This window comes from Athene cunicularia (genome assembly GCF_003259725.1).
Source record: "Athene cunicularia isolate RWA chromosome Z unlocalized genomic scaffold, athCun1 chrZ_part2, whole genome shotgun sequence".
Classification (NCBI taxonomy): Eukaryota; Metazoa; Chordata; class Aves; order Strigiformes; family Strigidae; genus Athene; species Athene cunicularia.
This window is the reverse complement of record NW_020799143.1, coordinates 14,451,122-14,469,070: the sequence shown is the minus strand read 5'-3', so window position 1 is coordinate 14,469,070 and position 17,949 is coordinate 14,451,122. Positions and strand designations below refer to the sequence as shown.

The 17,949-nt window shown below is 40.1% G+C and overlaps 1 protein-coding gene across 1 annotated transcript in view; it reads right to left on the bottom strand.

Annotated features, from left to right (window-relative positions):
• Positions 1-17,949, bottom strand: part of FRMD3 (FERM domain containing 3) — an 82,156-nt gene that overhangs the window by 28,555 nt on the left and 35,652 nt on the right. Inside the window, exons 6-7 of the mRNA XM_026866043.1 lie at positions 16,092-16,215; positions 918-1,005 (exon numbers count right to left, since the gene is read on the bottom strand). Of these exons, the coding sequence (XP_026721844.1) occupies positions 918-1,005; positions 16,092-16,215 (212 nt within the window). The remainder of the gene's footprint in view (positions 1-917; positions 1,006-16,091; positions 16,216-17,949) is intronic.

Genomic DNA, 17,949 nt, shown 5'->3' with positions numbered 1-17,949 from the left:
CCTAAGTGCCAACATAAGTCTCTGGGATGCCCTCTGAAAATCTGCAGTACAGTTTCAAACTATAAAGTTTACTCAGTCACTGACTTCGCTGAGCTCTGAATCAAATTCTCTGTTTCACACAGGAGCACCATTCCTAGCAAAGTATATATGAAATCCAGTGCAGTTTTATGTTAGAGTGGACTGTTTAAGGGTGGTCACCACAAGAGCAGCTAACTGGAAAGCACTGCTGTCCAAATGAGATGGTATACAAACCAAAGTAAAAGCCGTGGTTAAAACACAAAGCAAGTAACACTAAATGCAAACACTGCAGATTATGCAGATAAAACCAAGTAATTCAAAATGCAGATGTAAGGGATAAGCAGAAGTGGTAACTAAAATCACCTTCTTATGGAGAACCACAAAATAGCGAAGTGAAGGAATACGAAAATGTGTATCTGGTTCTCCCCTCTGTACATTTGGTTTGCTGTTCTTCCTAAGATCTGCATATTTTCATGGTGTTTGAAAAAGTAATCTTCCAAGGACCAGCAATTTGTTGCATCTTCAGGACAGAATAACACTGAATCCTAAGAATCTTGGCAAACAGAAAATACTTCACACTTGAAGTATTTAGAGAAACCTTTGTGTTAAATGCAACAAAATCCTGAAGTACAATCAAAACTTTTGTCATGACACTACTACATTCTCATATGATGTTCTGCTTTCTTTGAAGAGACCTTTCCTTTGACTGATGCAGAAATGTCAGTCAATGTTCTTCCAAGACTTAAATGTCATATGTAGTTCCAGGACAAGGTATTTTATAAATTACTCCTGATTTGTGTCTGGATAAAAACTAGAGCTAAATCGATTAAATTAATGTCTTTTTACTAAATATTAGTAAAAAGAAAATTTTATTAAATGTTAGTAAAAAGAACTATTACCTTGCAAGGATGAGGATCAACCCCATAAGTTTCCAAAGAATATGCTTTCAGGAGCAACTTAAATTCAGCAACAGCTGGGCTCTGACCTCTGAAATTATAAAAGAAATAGCAGTTTGACTGAAAAGAGAAAATAGGAGAAAAAAAGATGTTTTGACTGGAGAGTTTAAATGCCTACAAAAAGGAGGAAAGAAAAGTTCTTGCTGAAATACAAACTATTTCAACCATGTTCTATTTACAATATAAAGACAGAAAATGTTCCACATGTTTTCTCCTGCTGAGTTGTACAGTGCCTGATGTTTTCAGGTAGATTTTGATGGTTTTTTTTATCAACCCTGAAATAGCACATTATGCAGTTAACCCGAGTTATCCAATATCCTGTAAGTATTTGTTGTCCTTTGATATACATGTACAACAGCCTGAATATGAAATAAACTTCAGCACTTTTTTTCCACAAACTCTTGCTCCCCAACTCATTTAAAAGGATTGTGCAGATTAACAAACATTCCTTCCAGCACAGGGTATAAACACAGCAATCATATTACACTGTCTTCTCGGATGCATGCCTAATAATAGCAGTGCCTGTTACCACCATGATAGTTCAGAATCTGTCAGCATTTCCATTATACACCCCTATATTTAGGGTGTCTATAATCAACCATGAATATTCCCTAAAGCCTGAAACACGGCCTACAAGACTTGAGTTCTAGATTAAGTTTTATTATTTGATTTTTGCTCTTCTAATTCCTGCAGTTACAATAAGCTCTAACACAGATTTGCAATGCCTGTTTGTCAGTGAACTGTTCTGAGTATTATTTTATTTATGTATTTGCATGACTAACGTACATGATTCTGATAGATAATACAGTTTTGTGACAATGAGCAGTGCTTAGGACCTTTATAAAGCCAGGCCTCATAAATACTTCTCATGCAAATTATCCAAAAAATGAGCCATAGAGAGATCTTCACGGAACACAGCAATAGTCATACTTGATCTTACCCCTGCATTTTGGGGTCTAGTCTCACACTGTGACCAATAGCACTCAGGAACTGGCATTTAAAAACTGCTCTGTGCACTGATGTAGAATAATTTCCTTCTAAATCTGTTATCCCTCAGTAGCTAGAAAACAACAAGCATTGACATAAGAGATTCAGTACCCAAGCCAAAGTACAATTTAACAAGACAAAACGTCTAGCATGCTTGTGGATGTCAAATCCTATTTTGAACCTTTCAAGCTGATGCCCTGTGACAATGTAAGTGTCAGTAACCCTTTCTGTTACAAAGTTTTAATTCATGCTCATTTGTACTTCACTGCTCATTGTCTCCCAGTCAATCCCATGATACTTCTTTGGCTTCTTCCATATGACTTTTGGTCCTCTTTGATACTACACCACTTGCACTTTTCTTTAGATCACATTTTTTGTTGAAGTTTAGCTTTTAAAGAAGAAAAACAACACAAAGATTGGAGAAGTGCCCTTCTTTCTCCTTCCTTATTTGGTCACTTTCTCACCACTTTCCAATGCAGAAGAGCATGTATCAAGTCGAACAGCTAAATTTACATGGCTAGATATTGAAGGGGAAGACAGCATGAAAGCAGCAAACAAACAAAAAATGCTTATTTTGCCCAATCAACTTTCTGATGGCTCTACTAAACTGCTTTTTTTCCTTTTCAACTCTAATAAATCACAACTTCAAGTGTAATCACAACTCTAAGATCATAAATGAGCCTCAAAATGGCAATGTTTGTTTCATGTACCAACCAACTACACAGGACAGAGCTAAATTACTTAGAATGCTTACGTTTCATAGTGAAAACCCATACAAACGAGACAGCTTGATTGCTTATTGGAAATTGGGCCTTACAGAAAAATAAGATCATAAAATGCATCCTTTTCCTACCTCCCTTTCCTGGTACAAAAGAAAGTAGTCAGTCTTCTGGTTTGAAAGAACAAAAAAGTGACAAATAATTTGGAACAATGTGATTTGGGGGTCTGGCATTTCCAAAAGGGAAAAAAATTAACAAATTGCAATTATTATTAAAGAAACACATTAAAAAATAATTAGCATGCTCTCTTTACTTACAGCCTCTGAAACTATGCTGTCTTTGTGCACATCAAGTGAAACAAGCTGTGATACTTGGAAAAAAAGCAACAGACAGGGACAAGTTTGATCTTATAGGATTACAGGCTAATCAAATGGCTGTTGTGCAACACCTTAATAAAATATTACAAAGCAGAAGAGTCAAGGTCAATATCAAATGAAAAAATCCTCACTCATGCTTTACCAAGGGATTAATATTCAATCCTTACTAATATGCTTTTCATCTGTAACTTTTCCTTACTAAATGAAAATGCACTACAGCAAATCCTATCAGCAAAACAAGTAGTTTTCTATCAGTCACTGATTTAACATTAGACATGCATTTGATTGGCTTTTTTAAAAAGCCTTTAAGCTTTCTACATGCAACAAACAGCCTTACACAAAATCGTATAGAGTTTCCTTACGCAAGTGTTTCAACTAATGCCTCTTACAGTGGAAACCCAGGGATTATTTAGACAACATATCTGTGCTGTTTTGTAACTCAGTTCTCTCAGGAAAGTCAGGTCTTTCTCTCAGTGCATTCACTCCTTTTGACCTTACATGACTTTCCAACTTTTTCAGTGTATATTCAGCATTAAATGGAAGATTTGTTCCCTTTCCATACTGCAGCCACTATAGCACCCAGATGCAGCATGCCAAAGGTTTTGAACAGAACCAGTGAAAGAAACCATTAGAAAGTCTCTGTATACTGTAAAAATAATAAAATGTGGATTACTTGTGAAATTAGAGCTCCACAGTTATTAGCTACAAATTAAAGATTCAACCTAGAAATCAATCAATGTAAAAATTCCCTAATAAAATTTTAATGAAACAAAGACTTTAATAGAAGACTGAGAAGTCTGCAACATGATGTTTCTTCCTTTAGGCTCTGTAGAAGTATGCACTAGAGGACGTCTAAATTCTGTTTATTCCCCACAGGGCCCCCAACTCTGAAGCACTTCAAAAGCCAGGAAGCTCAGCAGGGAATACTTCCTGGGTGTGCAAAGGCAATGATCTACTTGGTTTGCTGGGCTGCCCACAGCAACTCACTCTAGAACTTTCTTCCCTTCATACCCTTCCTTTGAGGTATGTATCTGTTATATGTTGAAGTAGTGAAACTTAGTGAACATCAAAGATGAGACAGCACAGGATTTAGCATTACTTCCTTTTAACAGACAAGACTACATAGCAATAACAGAAAAGAAAAAGAAATTTCAATGCTATTCTCGGTTTCTTGCTTCCTGAATCACTTTATCTTCTCTGATTCTCTTACTGACTTATGAAGTGCTGTGAGATACTACTATTATCTATTATATAATAGATATATATGTCTATATACTATTATACTACTAATAATATTCATAATGATTGTCCATCTTTTTGCCTTATCTCTATGTCAAACAAAGTTACTTGCTGCAGAATACAAAGCAATACTGTATTCGAGCATGCCCATGTACAATTAATTTCCTGGTGTTTATGGTCTGTAGGGTGTTTCAATGTAATTAATTCATAAGTAAGAATGACCATAATGATGTGGCTTCTAGAAACATTACATATTCATCTACACACAAATGAGGGTAAAGTACCAGCCATAAAGCTTTAAATAACATATGCTCAGTATCCATCAAACACCCTTTGCCTGCTCTGCAACTGTGAACATATTTCACTGCAGTCTCAGGAGATCACAGTGACTATTTCAAGGAGGATCTCCACCTACAAACATTCTCCTCGTTACATCCCAGATCTTGTACAGGACATCCCTCAGCAGAACAGGGTTACCTGGGTTTCCTTTTAACCTAAAAAAAACCACCCCAGAATTCAGCATAAAGAATCTACATTTAGCCACACCATATACTGATCATGGAACTGCTTACCACATGGCTGAGGTTTTGCTGTTGTTCTGTCAATCTTTTTACAGGTGGATGAGACTCCAATTGATATACAATTATAGCGCTGAAGGTCTTGAGTAGTTTTCACTTTTCCTTTAAACTCAGGAGATTTTGGCAGTCAGTGGAGATGTTTTTAAATAGTCTGTCTGCTAGTATTTTTAGTCAGGATGAAGGTGCTAAGGAGGGCAGTGTGATATTGAAACACAAATCCGTTACACTTACCAATGTTTCAATTCTACTGCAGGTAATGGCACAATATTGGTGATAATTTCAAAGAAAATCCCTAAATGAAGAAACTGGTAAATGAAATTGTGTTGTAGACTGTGGCTCAGTTAGGGCAGAATAGCAAGGCCAGGCTTTGCACATTGCCCAAGCAGCAGCACTGCTCCCCTGAGAATGGCCTGGGTCAATGGCATCAGCGAGAGAAAAACCTTTAAACTGGTCTGAAAAGAGACCTTATCACCTGGCAAGTAGCTGAATTGCTGAAGTGTTGCTGGAACATATAAAACTTAGAAAACTTTTAATTTGTACGGCAAAACTGTTTTTTCTCTCAGATAGAGAGAATCCTAGGAGGAGAAAAACCTGAATAATCACTTTTAAACAATAATCAAACTCATTTACTGAATCTATTAAATGCTTATGGGTTTAATTTTACACCATGCACACTGTAATGACATGTGCTGCTTAGTAACTCCTTCTATCAGAACACGTCAAATTACTTGTGTGTCTTCAGGCTGAGACAGTATCCCTGAAGTCCTTGTTTAGGTATTTGTATTTCAACTTTACTTTATATATTGATGCAGTGATGCAGACAGCTTTAAGCCAGCAGACAGAATACATTTACAGAGCAGATGCAGTTTTAATTTACCTATTATTAATTTAAAATCTATTCACATGAACAGAAACATCTACTGAGATATCTGTTTTTAATATCACAGTAGATTGATCTTTCTGGTCCAGACACACCTAGCCTGTAAAGCCTTCTCTCAAATAAAGAAGAGGTGGAGAGGAAGAGAGGGGCAAAGGAAATAGGTCCTTTCAGCTGATGAAGAAATCCCTGCATTGTAGAAATTCACACAGAAATGTGAATTCAGCAGTATGCTAAATATGCAGAACCTGAATCCAAGCCTCACGACAAGACAGAAAACAACTAGTTTGGTAAAGAAAACAACCACATTTGGGGATCATAATTATTACCACTCTTCCCAACAGGGGAAGGGAAAAAAAAAAGCATACACACACACACACACACACACACACACACACACACAATCTTTCTTAAAGCTAAAAAATTATCAGTACTACAATTAAAACAGCTACCTTTTCTAATTCAATCTGATTGTCCTTTTTGCTGAATACTTCTTGGAATTCCCATTAAAAGAAAAATCACATGTATTGATATATCTTTCCAATTTTTAATTGCATCAGACTTTTGGGAAAAGAAGAGGAAGAAGTCACCTGTTTTGTCTGTGAAGGTCCTTTCTCTAGATTACTGATACAAATGCATCTTCCATTAGAATCATGTTCAGGTAAACCTGCTCCTTACTTTGAAGCTTCAGAAATACTCTCTGCCATGCAGACACCAATTCAACAAAACAACATCTCACTCTTACCATTTTCTAGTAAGTGCACCCAGAATTACAAGAACAGTTCCTTCATTTTAATTGGTTTTAAGCAGGTGGTAAGAAAAAAACGGTTCAGAAAAACAAAGCCTTGAGGAAAGCAACACACACATCATTCTTCAAGGAAAGGACTACATGACCAGGAGGACCTGTTGTTTCAAACTTCTAATAAACATACATTCCAGCCATCTCCCTAATTCAGCAAAATTACAACTGATAAAAATTAGAGTGAAAGAATATACCAGGAATATATAGCAGAATAGAAATAAACAAATTATTCACCTATTATGGCAAACACAATGGCATTTTAATACCCAATCACTAAATTAGAGAGGATTAGATAATTTTGAAGTTGCAGTGACATGTGCCAACATACAGCCTGATGGATAAATCTAAATGCCTACACTGGGAAATTGTAAATCAGCCAACATGGGCTATCAAGTCTGAAATGGAGGACATTCTGTGCAGCCCAGGGCTGTAACGTAGGTGGTACCCCAAGCAGCTGTCATCACTATCTGCCTGTGAATTCCAACTACACATCGTTGTCCTCCTCAGGTCTTCAAAGTCCTTGATATACTTTGTATAGCTGAGAACTACAAAGACTTTGGCTCCTTAGGTCTGGAAGTCATACATCCCTGCTGTAGCCCAAGTCCTGCTTGTTTCCAGACTACCCCCTTCCCTCCATTTAAACCTCAACAGATCCTCAGTCCACATCAAAGTGGCCTCTGTTTCCTGTAATGTGTTGCAAGTTTTGGAGCACACCATATGTCCTTCCAAGCAGATTCACTTTGTGTGCACAAGGCCGTTAAGATACCAATGTGATTAGGCTAGTACAATAAGCTAAATATAACGCATAGATCAGTGAGCTGCCAGCATTAAATATATCTAAGCAGATAATACGTACTTTTAATGGCAAGAAGCTCTTAATTGAAATACAAGATCCACCTTATTCTGGACTTGTCAAATGGGAATTTAGTTTTAGCACTTTTTAATGTATTCAGTGTCATGCAAGAAGTTGCTTTAATCTTGGATCAAATTATATTAACACCCACAAAGAGAAGCATTTTCTAGCAACCCTTACCAAGTCTTCTAGGCCAGCCTCCCAGAACATACTCTGACAGTAACATTTGTCGTTCCACTTGCCAGTGGCTCCACTGACAGCTACAGCTCCACATCTGCACAAGAGCTGCAGAGCCAGATCAGCAGAGACTGGGAAATCCTGTACTACTGCTGGCACCAGAGTCTGAGCAACCATGGTAACCCATGGTATAGTGAGGGGAATACAGTAAGACAGCAGCAGAGGGAAGTTAGAAGTACTTAAAATCACCACTGAGTACTTACAGTGTAGATGATGCAGCAAAGCATAAAAAGATATATGACTTCCAAATCAAATTTAAACATCAGTTTTAATTTAGCTTGGATTAAACACAAGCACTGTTTTGCTACTGTGATTTTCAAGAAAATACTACCCTTTAGCTTAAAAGTTTAACTTGATTTTGAGGTAGTTAATAGCAGAACATGGCAGTGATTTCACACCCTCAGAGGAAACTTCTCCCAAAAGATGTTCTCCCACACACAACTTTTGCCAAAGCTGGTGTGGATACACACAATGGGGACCACAGCCAATTCAGCTGCACTCAACTGTCTTGAGCCACACACACCATCATCCACACACTGACCACCCCAAGCAATGATAAATAACTTGCATTTACCTATAAAAGGTCAGTCTGGGAAACAGGCATCTGAACAGGTAATGTAATTCTTGTAATTTACTGGGCAAAGTTAATGTTTGCATAGGGCTTTCAGGTAAATTAATGACGGTTTACATAACACTTTTACATAAATTACATGGCATAGTATTTCAGATCAGGAGTAAGTACAAATGGATCATTAGTTTTCCGGTAGGATACAGAACAAAAAATCTTTATTTTCAACCACTGAGTCCTTTCAAAAAGAAAAACAGGGAAAAAAACCCATGATTCCTACAAATATAAATTCCCATGATAGGGATTTATGTGTATCTTCTCTTTGGAAACCTCTATATTTTCAGGTATCTGGCCTTAGGGAGCTCTGTCTGACAGGTATCTTTCAAAAGCCAGGGAATTTTATCACAGTAATAAATGTTCTGTTAAGAGTTGATGTAAATTCATAAGAAGGAATTTTTGTCTTGGAAAAGGGAGAAAGGAATGTGACTGCACCAAAACCATCTGATGCTTTATTTGGTTATCTGAAGCAAATCCCACAGAAATCCCACAGTTGTAACAACACATAAGTCAGTTTGGAACTAGTACTGACATAGGTATGTACATACACACATACAAAGTCCATTCTTTTGTAAGCGGAGCCCACAAAATCCAATAGCAAGAGCTAGAAGCAGAATGGGAAGCCACTAATGCAGGCTGCCCAAACAAACAGTACTAATCCTGCCACCGAAAAAGTATGATGGTTTGGGAACATCTGGAAAGAGCAAACTCCTAATGTGTTTTAACACACACACACACACACACACACACTCACATCCAAAACCACCGCAAAACCTCAAATTCCAAAGAGATTATTACGATCACCCAAGTGATCCTTCACATAAAAACCCAGTAATCCTAATAATACCACTGCTATACTTGAAGAATTAACATTTCACGCAGCTTTACTCTCCTCTACCTAGAAGATGTCATGACTCTGCTTAAACTCATTTGAGGGGTTAGTTTTGGTTTGGTTTTCATAAATCAATACAGAATTCTTCACTATATTTTTGTTAAACTGGGGGCTTTTAGTCAACACAAATAAAAATGAACTATGGCTTTATACCTGAATGTATGGTTGCATGTACTTTTGCGTGGAAGTCAAGTCAAAGAAAGTAAGTTATTTTTATCTTGGATCACTTCACTGATGTGACTTATGATGCAACTTTAGAAGGACTTGCACACATCTAATTAAAAGGGCTAAGGGACATGCAAATGAACAACCTGGGGAGGGACTTTACCATTCACTTCACTTGAAGAAGGTACACCAGAATACACTCACAGAATATCTACATTTTTATGGCCCAAATCTCTCCAAATCTAATTATAATAGCAGGGAAACAGAAATGCAAGTAGCTATTACTTCAGTAGCTATATTGTGTTGTAAGTCAACATACCTAAAACTATAATATACAAATTAATTTTGAATTCTTTTAAGAACAAAGTCTCCAGGTCTCATCAGTTCCTAGTGCATCCTCACATATTCTAAGATTTTAAGTTATAAGAGCATTATCTATTTGCCTTCAGCAGTATACTGTGTTTTAAAAGAGAACTTACTTGGAATGACAGGAAAATGAGAATATGTATTGTGATGAAATCAAGACATGTGTTTGTCCCACCACTGGAAAGGTTCAGTGAAATTATTTCTGTACCTCTCTCTTTCCCAATGAATGAAGAATAATGAATTAAAATTCACCAGACAATTAATCACAGCTCAATAAAGCTGACATGCATTTTTGTCTGTCACATTTACATTTTTGCAGTCAGGTGCAGTCGAAAGTCACATAAAAGGTCACATTTTGCTAAAATCCAGTGATGCTCTCACAGCCACAAAGGATAAGAAATTGGGGCACCATGTCATACATCTGTTTTAATTAATAAGAACAAGGCTCCTAAATGACACAAAATGAGTCACTAAGTCACTGGCACCTGTCATAGTACCCTACTGCTACTTCCCAGACACTCCCGTCACAGTCTTCATATGCCTTTCAATAGACGAATTCTTCTGTCATGATGTAGGACAGAAGAAAATATGTGCCAAGTGAAGAGGTCTTTAGGATGCTGAGACAGGATTCAGTGAAGACCTGGCCTCTTCCAAGCCACAGGGCTTTGGTTATATGGGAGCCTGCTGCAGGAGAGAGATGCCACGACCTTTGTTTATTTACACATGTGAAGAAATAAAAGAATCAGACTCACTTGCAGTGCTTAAACTAAGAAGTAACTCTTCTGAAGGTAGCAGAACAGCAGCTGGACTAAAATGGCTCTTCATCTCTTCTTAATTCTTAGTTAACACATCACCCAAGTATCTTTTTAAAAAAGGTCAGGGGAACCTCTTGCAGCATTTTTAAAAATATTCACTGAACAGAAAAACATTACTTCTTATCAGAAAATACAACTTGTTGAATGCAGTGAAACAGATGTCCTGATCAATACCAGACAGAAACCTGTAAACACACTGTTTTTTCTAATCATCTTTTTCCAGCTAGATATGGAAATCTGATCATCTAGTACTGGGCCTCTCTCTCTCTGTATAGCTCATTTTATGACAGATATATTTTATTAATTTGTACTCCTAGAACACAGGTCTGTGGAATTAAATATCTGGAAAAGGGTAAAAATTCTATGTGACTAGTGAATGTCTGATGTAAAAAATTTAATAGGACAATCAGTTTGGGGAAGACAGAGCTGCAGTGGAAAATTGCTAGACAGTAGCTATCCAGACAGCTCTGAAACTGTCTTTGTAACCAAATACAAGGCACACAAGATGCTGACATAAGCCAAAGAAAACCTAAAGATACAGTTCCTGAGGGCTGTAAAGAGCTGTAAACCACTGAGCCTAACATTAATAACATACAAATTGGTAAAATCTAGAACAGAAATAGAATCAAGGAACATATATGTATATATATGTGGGATGTATGAGAAGAGTTATGCTATAAGTTATAGTTATGACTCAAACTCATCCTGGAATTCTTTGCAGGAATCAACATATACACAGGCAAAAATCAGGTTGATACCATCTAATTTCCTGTTCTGGTCTTAGTGAGTGTCTGGGGGGTTTTTGGTAGCAGGGGCGGAGGTTACAGCAGCAGTGCCTGCGAGAAGCTTCTTGAGGCTCCCCAGGCTCCAAGTCAAACCTTCATTTGCACCAAGGCCAGGCCAGTAAGTAACGGTGCCTGCACCTCTGTGATTACGTATTTAAGGAGGAGAACCTGGGAGGAGTTGTGGTGGGAGTTGTGAGGAGAACATCTGTGTGAACACCGAGGTGAGCGGAAGAACAGAGGAGAAGGGGGGAGGTGCGCCAGAGCAGAGACTCCCCTGTACCCCTGGTGAGATGGCAGGGCTGCCCCCTGCCACCCGTGGGGGCCTACGGTGGAGCAGATGCTGATTCGCAGCTATGCGGGGACTTACAACAGGACAGGTGACTGCACCAGAAGGCTAAACAGGAGCTTTGGCTGCAACTCAGGGAGAAAATGAGAGTTTAAAGCCTTTGGAAGAAGGGGCTAGCCACTCACAATGATTACAAAGAGTCTGTGAAGCTATGCAGGGCAGAAATCAGGAGGTCTAAAGCCCAGCTAGAAATTAATCTGGCTTCAGCAACCAAGGACAAGAAATGTTTCTATGTCAACAGCAAAAGAAAGAACAGGGAGAGCCTCCATCCCCTGGTAGCTGCAGGAAAAAAACATGGCAACAAGTGATGAGGGAAAGGCTGAGAAGCTTAATCCCTTCTTAGCCTCAGTCTTTAAGAATATGACTAGCTGTATTGAGGGAATCCAATCTCCTCAGGCAGAAGACAGAGACTGGGAGAATGACCACCCCCCGTCCCCAATCCAGGAGGAGACAGTCAGTGACCTGCTGCATCACACAGACACACACAAGTCTATGGGACCAGATGGGATACACCCGAGGGTGCTGAAGGAGCTGGCTGGGTGCTCGCCAAGCTGCTTTCCGTCATTTACCAGCAGTCCTGGCTGACTGGGGAGGTCCCAACAGATTGGAAATTGGCCAATGTGATGTCCATCTATAAGAAGGGTCAGAAGGATGATCCAGAAAATTACAGGCCACTCAGCTTGACTTTGGCGCCCAGGAAGCTGATGGAGCAGCTCATCCTGAGTAACATCACACAACACATGTGGGACAACCAGATGCTCAGGCCCAGTCAGCATGGGGTTATGAAAGGCAGGTCCTGCCTGACAAACCTGATCTTCTTCTACGACAGGGTGACCTGCTTATTGGATGAGGGAAAGGCTGTGGATGTTGTTTACCCTGACTTTAGCAAGGCCATCGACACCGTTTCCCACAGCATTCTCCTGGCAAAAGTGGCTGCTCACGGCTTGAATGGGCACACGCTTTTCTGGGTAAAAAACTGTCTGGATGGCCGGGCCCAGAGACTTGTAGTGAATGGAATTAAATCCAGTTGGTGGCCGGTCACGAGTGGTGTCCCCCAGGGCTCGGTTTTGGGGCCACTCCTGTTTAACATCTTTATTGATGATCTAGACAAGGGGATCGAGTGCACCCTCAGTCAGTTTGCAGATGACCCCAAGTTGGGTGGGAGTGTTGATCTGCTCGAGGGTAGGGAGGCTCTGCAGAGAGACCTGGACAGGCTGGAGCCATGGGCTGAGCCCAACTGGAGGAGTTTCCATAAGGCCAAATGCCGGGCGCTGCCCGTGGGCCACAACAACCCCCAGCAGCGCTACAGGCTTGGGAAGGAGTGGCTGGAGAGCTGCCAGTCAGAGAGGGACCTGGGGGGGGGGTTGATTGACAGCCGGCTGAACAGGAGCCAGCAGTGTGCCCAGGGGGCCAAGAAGGCCAATGGCATCCTGGCTTGTGTCAGCAATAGCGTGGCCAGCAGGGACAGGGAAGGGATCTGACCCCTGTACTCGGCACTGGTGAGGCCGCCCCTCGATTCCTGTGTTCAGTTTTGGGCCCCTCACTACAAAAAGGACATTGAATGACTCGAGCGTGTCCAGAGAAGGGCAACGAAGCTGGTGCAGGGTCTGGAGCACAGGTCGTACGGGGAGCGGCTGAGGGAACTGGGGGTGTTTAGTCTGGAGAAGAGGAGGCTGAGGGGAGACCTCATCACCCTCTACAGCTCCCTGAAAGGAGGGTGCAGAGAGCCGGGTTTGAGCCTCTTTAGCCTAGTAGAAAGCGACAGGACAAGAGGGAATGGCCTCAAGTTACATTAGGGAAGGTTTAGACTGGATATTAGGAAGCATTTTTTTCCAGAACGGGTTGTTGGGCGTCAGAATGGGCTGCCCAGGGCAGTGGTGGAGTCCCCATCCCTGGAGGTGTTTAAGAGTCGGGTTGACGTAGCGCTGAGCGATGTGGTGTAGTTAGGAACTGTCAGTGTGGTTGGACTAGACCATCTTCAAGGTCTTTTTCTAACCTAGATGATTCTGGTTCTGTGATGGTTGGGACTCTCTCGGTAGAAGCCCCCACTGTTGTAGTTCAGTGCTTGGAGGATTGCCACACGTGGGGGTGACCCGCACGCCCGTGGGAGTGACTCATGTCGGAGCTGGTTTGTGGAGGACTGTCTCCTGTGAGAGGGGGACTGCCCTGGAACACGGGAGGACTGCCACAAGTTTTCCCTCCTCTGAGGTGGAAGAAGTAGTGGGACTGACTGCACCCACCATACTCTTGCCCCCTGCACTGCTGGGAGGGAGGAGGTAGAGATATTTGGTGCCAAGCTGAGCCCAGGAAGAAGGGAGGGGTGGGTGAAGGTGTTTTTAAGATGTGGTAATGCTTCTGACAGTCCTACTCTGTCTGTTAAGTGTTGCTGTTAGTGTCTGTATTAAATTTATGGTTTTTTCTTCCCCTAAGTAGTCTGGTTTTTGCTTTTGTCTTGAAGGATGAGATCAGACATCCCCCCCTGTTCTCATCTCAGTTTCCTGGGTCTCTTGCTTCCCTCCTTCTCAGCGCTGGGGGGAAGGCAGGAGTGAGCAGCATCTTTGCTTATTTTCCCCTTCTCAGGGCTGGGGGGAAGGAGGCGGTGATTGGCTGCGTGGTGCTCAGTTGCCCTCTGAGTTCAAACCACAACATGTCCAAAAAGCAATAATGAATAATGAGTGTACCTCACCAAGGCTACTGAAGAAATTCAGGGGCCATCCTCACATGCTGAGCGCCATCGATGGGAGCAATCCATGACTAGGAGAATCCCAAAGGGACGTGGGTGAAGGCTTGTAACATTTACTGTCACAGGATCAGGAACATTACAGTAACAGGAAAGGGGGTTTTAAAAATGAGCTAAAAAATATGCCTGGTTATTAATAATAGAGGAACTAGCAGATTAAATTTACAGTGGATGGGCAGAATTATGCACAAAACCAACACAGAAAAATACACCTGTCACAGTGCTGTGAAATACAGAAAACACCAGCTTTGGCTAACCACCCCTCCTTCCCTTCTCCTAACTTTAAATAAAGGACTAGCCTGTACTTGAAAGACTGAATTCATCAAAATCTTTTCAACTGCACCTTGGCTTAACTGATGAAGATCTTGGTTTTTAAAGGTTGAATTTATCTTTTGGAAATCTGCAGCCACTGTATGAACAATAAGGAAAGTAAAAGAAATTCTGTTTTTCTTTTTTAAAGGGCTGTTTCTGTTGGTCCATGTAAAGCGCAGCCTGAACTGCTCTAAAAATATTAGATGTACCTGTGCCATTTAAAAGACTGTTTTGCTGAAATAAATATAAACAAATTATATAGATTTCATTAAGGAAAAGATAGAAGACATATTAATATTGGCAAGCATACTGTCATGAATATTGCACTTTGGTTGAACAACATATTTAATAGGCTTCTGGAAAAAAAAAAAAAGCGCGCTTTAAGCTTTAACTCTTCTAAAAAGGAATTTTCTTTTTCTTTTTTTTTTTCCCCCCCCAGGAATTTGGAGTCTCACAATCTATTTTTTGTATAAATAGTATTCATATACTTAAGCAAAGCATTTACGTATATTGCAAGATTAAAACAAAACACAGGGGTTTTAAGCAAGTGCCTTGTCATCTTTGAATAGTATTTGTCCTTCTACTTTATGTAATTAATCGTTTGCTTTCATTTGGTTTTCTGTACATCCTATTCCTCTCCAAGTTTTCCAAGGACTGTCCTCAACTAAGCGAACTGACTAGGGCATAATGCAAGCCACCGTCACTACTGTGCGTGTCATTTGCCAGCAATCCTGAAGAGGGTACAGTTGCACAATGCACTGCTCCTTTTCTCCTGAAAAACCGTACTTCAGGGACACATTCAACTTTGAAACCAAAAGAATGATTAATCTATCTTTCTCCATTTCCCGTTGTTACACCATTAAAAGTTTAGGACAGAAAAAGAGCATGCAAAGTTCTGAATCTCACCTCCTTAGTCCTCCAAAGAAGTTATTTAAATGTATTTCTGTGCAATTCACCACTATGTTAACAACCTACAGATAAAATAACTTAATTACAGTTTCAGTCATGTCAATATCTATCAAGAATTTTAAAACTTCACCACATACAGAAATTTCACAGCTGAAGACGTATGATCCCTAAATGAAAGATGTTATTCCACTAATTAGCCAGAGCAGCACTCATGATGTGAGCCACTCCCACTAGTCAGACCTATGTTTCAAGCAAATGCAGTCTAAATTACCAGCACAAATGCAGGAATCAGCTATAATTAATGAATGTTAACAGGAAAAGAAATCACACTAAGCCAAAACTGCATTTTCAAACACAGCATATTCAAATACAGTATAGTGGTGGAGTATCTGTTATAATCCAAGGAACAAACCCTCATAAATTAACATACACTATCTGGAAACAGATACAATTATTTCTAGCTGTTACATTACCAAACAGCATTCTAAATTACCTGAATTCATTTTTATGCATTTCAGCTATTTTCTTCTCAAGCTTTTGTGACTGCTTTGGAAAAATCTTGAAGTCGCTGATGTAATTATCTGGGTGTTCATCAGGATCATAATCACCAAGCTCAGCTAAACAGATCCAAAATACAAAACAAAACAGAAAAATTCAGTTACAACATTACTTAATAAAGAAAAAAGTCTGTAAATACAGTGTAATTCAAGATACTTTCATGATTGGTAAGAAACCAGCATCTCTCAAGAAATGCTACTTTGAAGAATTGAAAGTTAATTGAAACAACAAAATCCTTATAACTGCCACTTCAATGAGTTCCAAGTGAAGTTCACAGCTTATTAACTTCTGCAGTAATTAGCAATCACAAACTATTTTCTGTGGCAGAAACATGCTCTATAAAACAGAGGCCTACACAATGTTCCCCCTTGAAGTACCTGTCATTCTGGTATCAGGCAGAACTAAAAAATGCATTCCAGATTCTACTTTCTTACACCAATTTATTCTCACTTATATGGACTCTCTCACTTATATGGACTACTTTAATTCAGTTTCAGCAGAGAAACACAAGTTGTAACATTATTTAAGGTGGCCCACAGTATTTGATTTCTCTTCTAAAAGACGTGTCACTTAGACAACCAAACACGGCACTTGGTGTTTAGATTTTTCAAATAAGCCTCTTTTAATAAGGTCTAGACTCAATCTTGGTTTCAATATGCTGCCTTATAATGCATGAAGAGCTTCATTCATGTTAAGGCAGAATGAAGGGGACTTCCACACACATGATGTCCCTAATTAGAAATCCAGCTATTTCTCTATGTGCAATCCAAGGCATATACCCCAAGTTAGCCCTAAGGAAATGATGGGGACAGAGAGGAAGAGAATAAAAAAAGAAGGGAAAAAAAAAAAGAAAAAAACTTTCTTCTTGAATTACATCCACTATTTTTGCCGGAGATCTCATCATCACACAGGTCATCTTTACCATAAGAAATGGCACTGAATGACACTTTTTTCTGCTTACTTTAAATGGAACAGGCTACATTTACATCCAGTATTCAGAAGAGAATTTTCCTTTATTCATAACTGTGACCTAACACTGATGCCATATTTTTTCACTTAAATGCTAAGACAACACATGAGGTTTAATATTTTTTAAGTTCCAGTTTGGTTTTAGTTGGATAAAGGACTGAATTCCTTAAAACACTTAACAGTGTATGTTCTGGGAGAACGAATCCTCCACAATCCAGGAGACAGTCAGTGACCTGCTGCATCACACAGACACACACAAGTCTATGGACCGGATGTGATACACCCGAGGGTGCTGAAGGAGCTGGCTGGGTGCTCGCCAAGCTGCTTTCCATCATTTACCAGCAGTCCTGGCTGACCGGGGAGGTCCCGACAGATTGGGAATTGGCCAATGTGACACCCATATATAGGAAGTGTAGGAAGGATGATCTGGGAAATTACAGGCCTGTCAGATTGACTTTGGTGCCCAGGAAGCTGATGGAGCAGCTCATCCTGAGTAACATCACACAACACATGCGGGACAAACAGATGCTCAGGCCCAGTCAGCATGGGGTTATGAAAGGCAGGTCCTGCCTGACAAACCTGCTCTCCTTCTACAACAGGGGGACCTGGTTATTGCATGAGGGAAAGGCTGTGGATGTTGTTTACCTTGACTTCACTAAGACCTTTGACACCGTTTCCCACAGCATTCTCCTGGTGAAACTCGCTGCTCATGGCTTGGATGGGCACACGCTTTGCTGGGTAAAAAACTAACTGGATGGCCGGGCCCAGAGAGTTGTGGTGAATGGAGTTAAATCCAGTTGGTGGCCGGTCACGAGTGGTGTCCC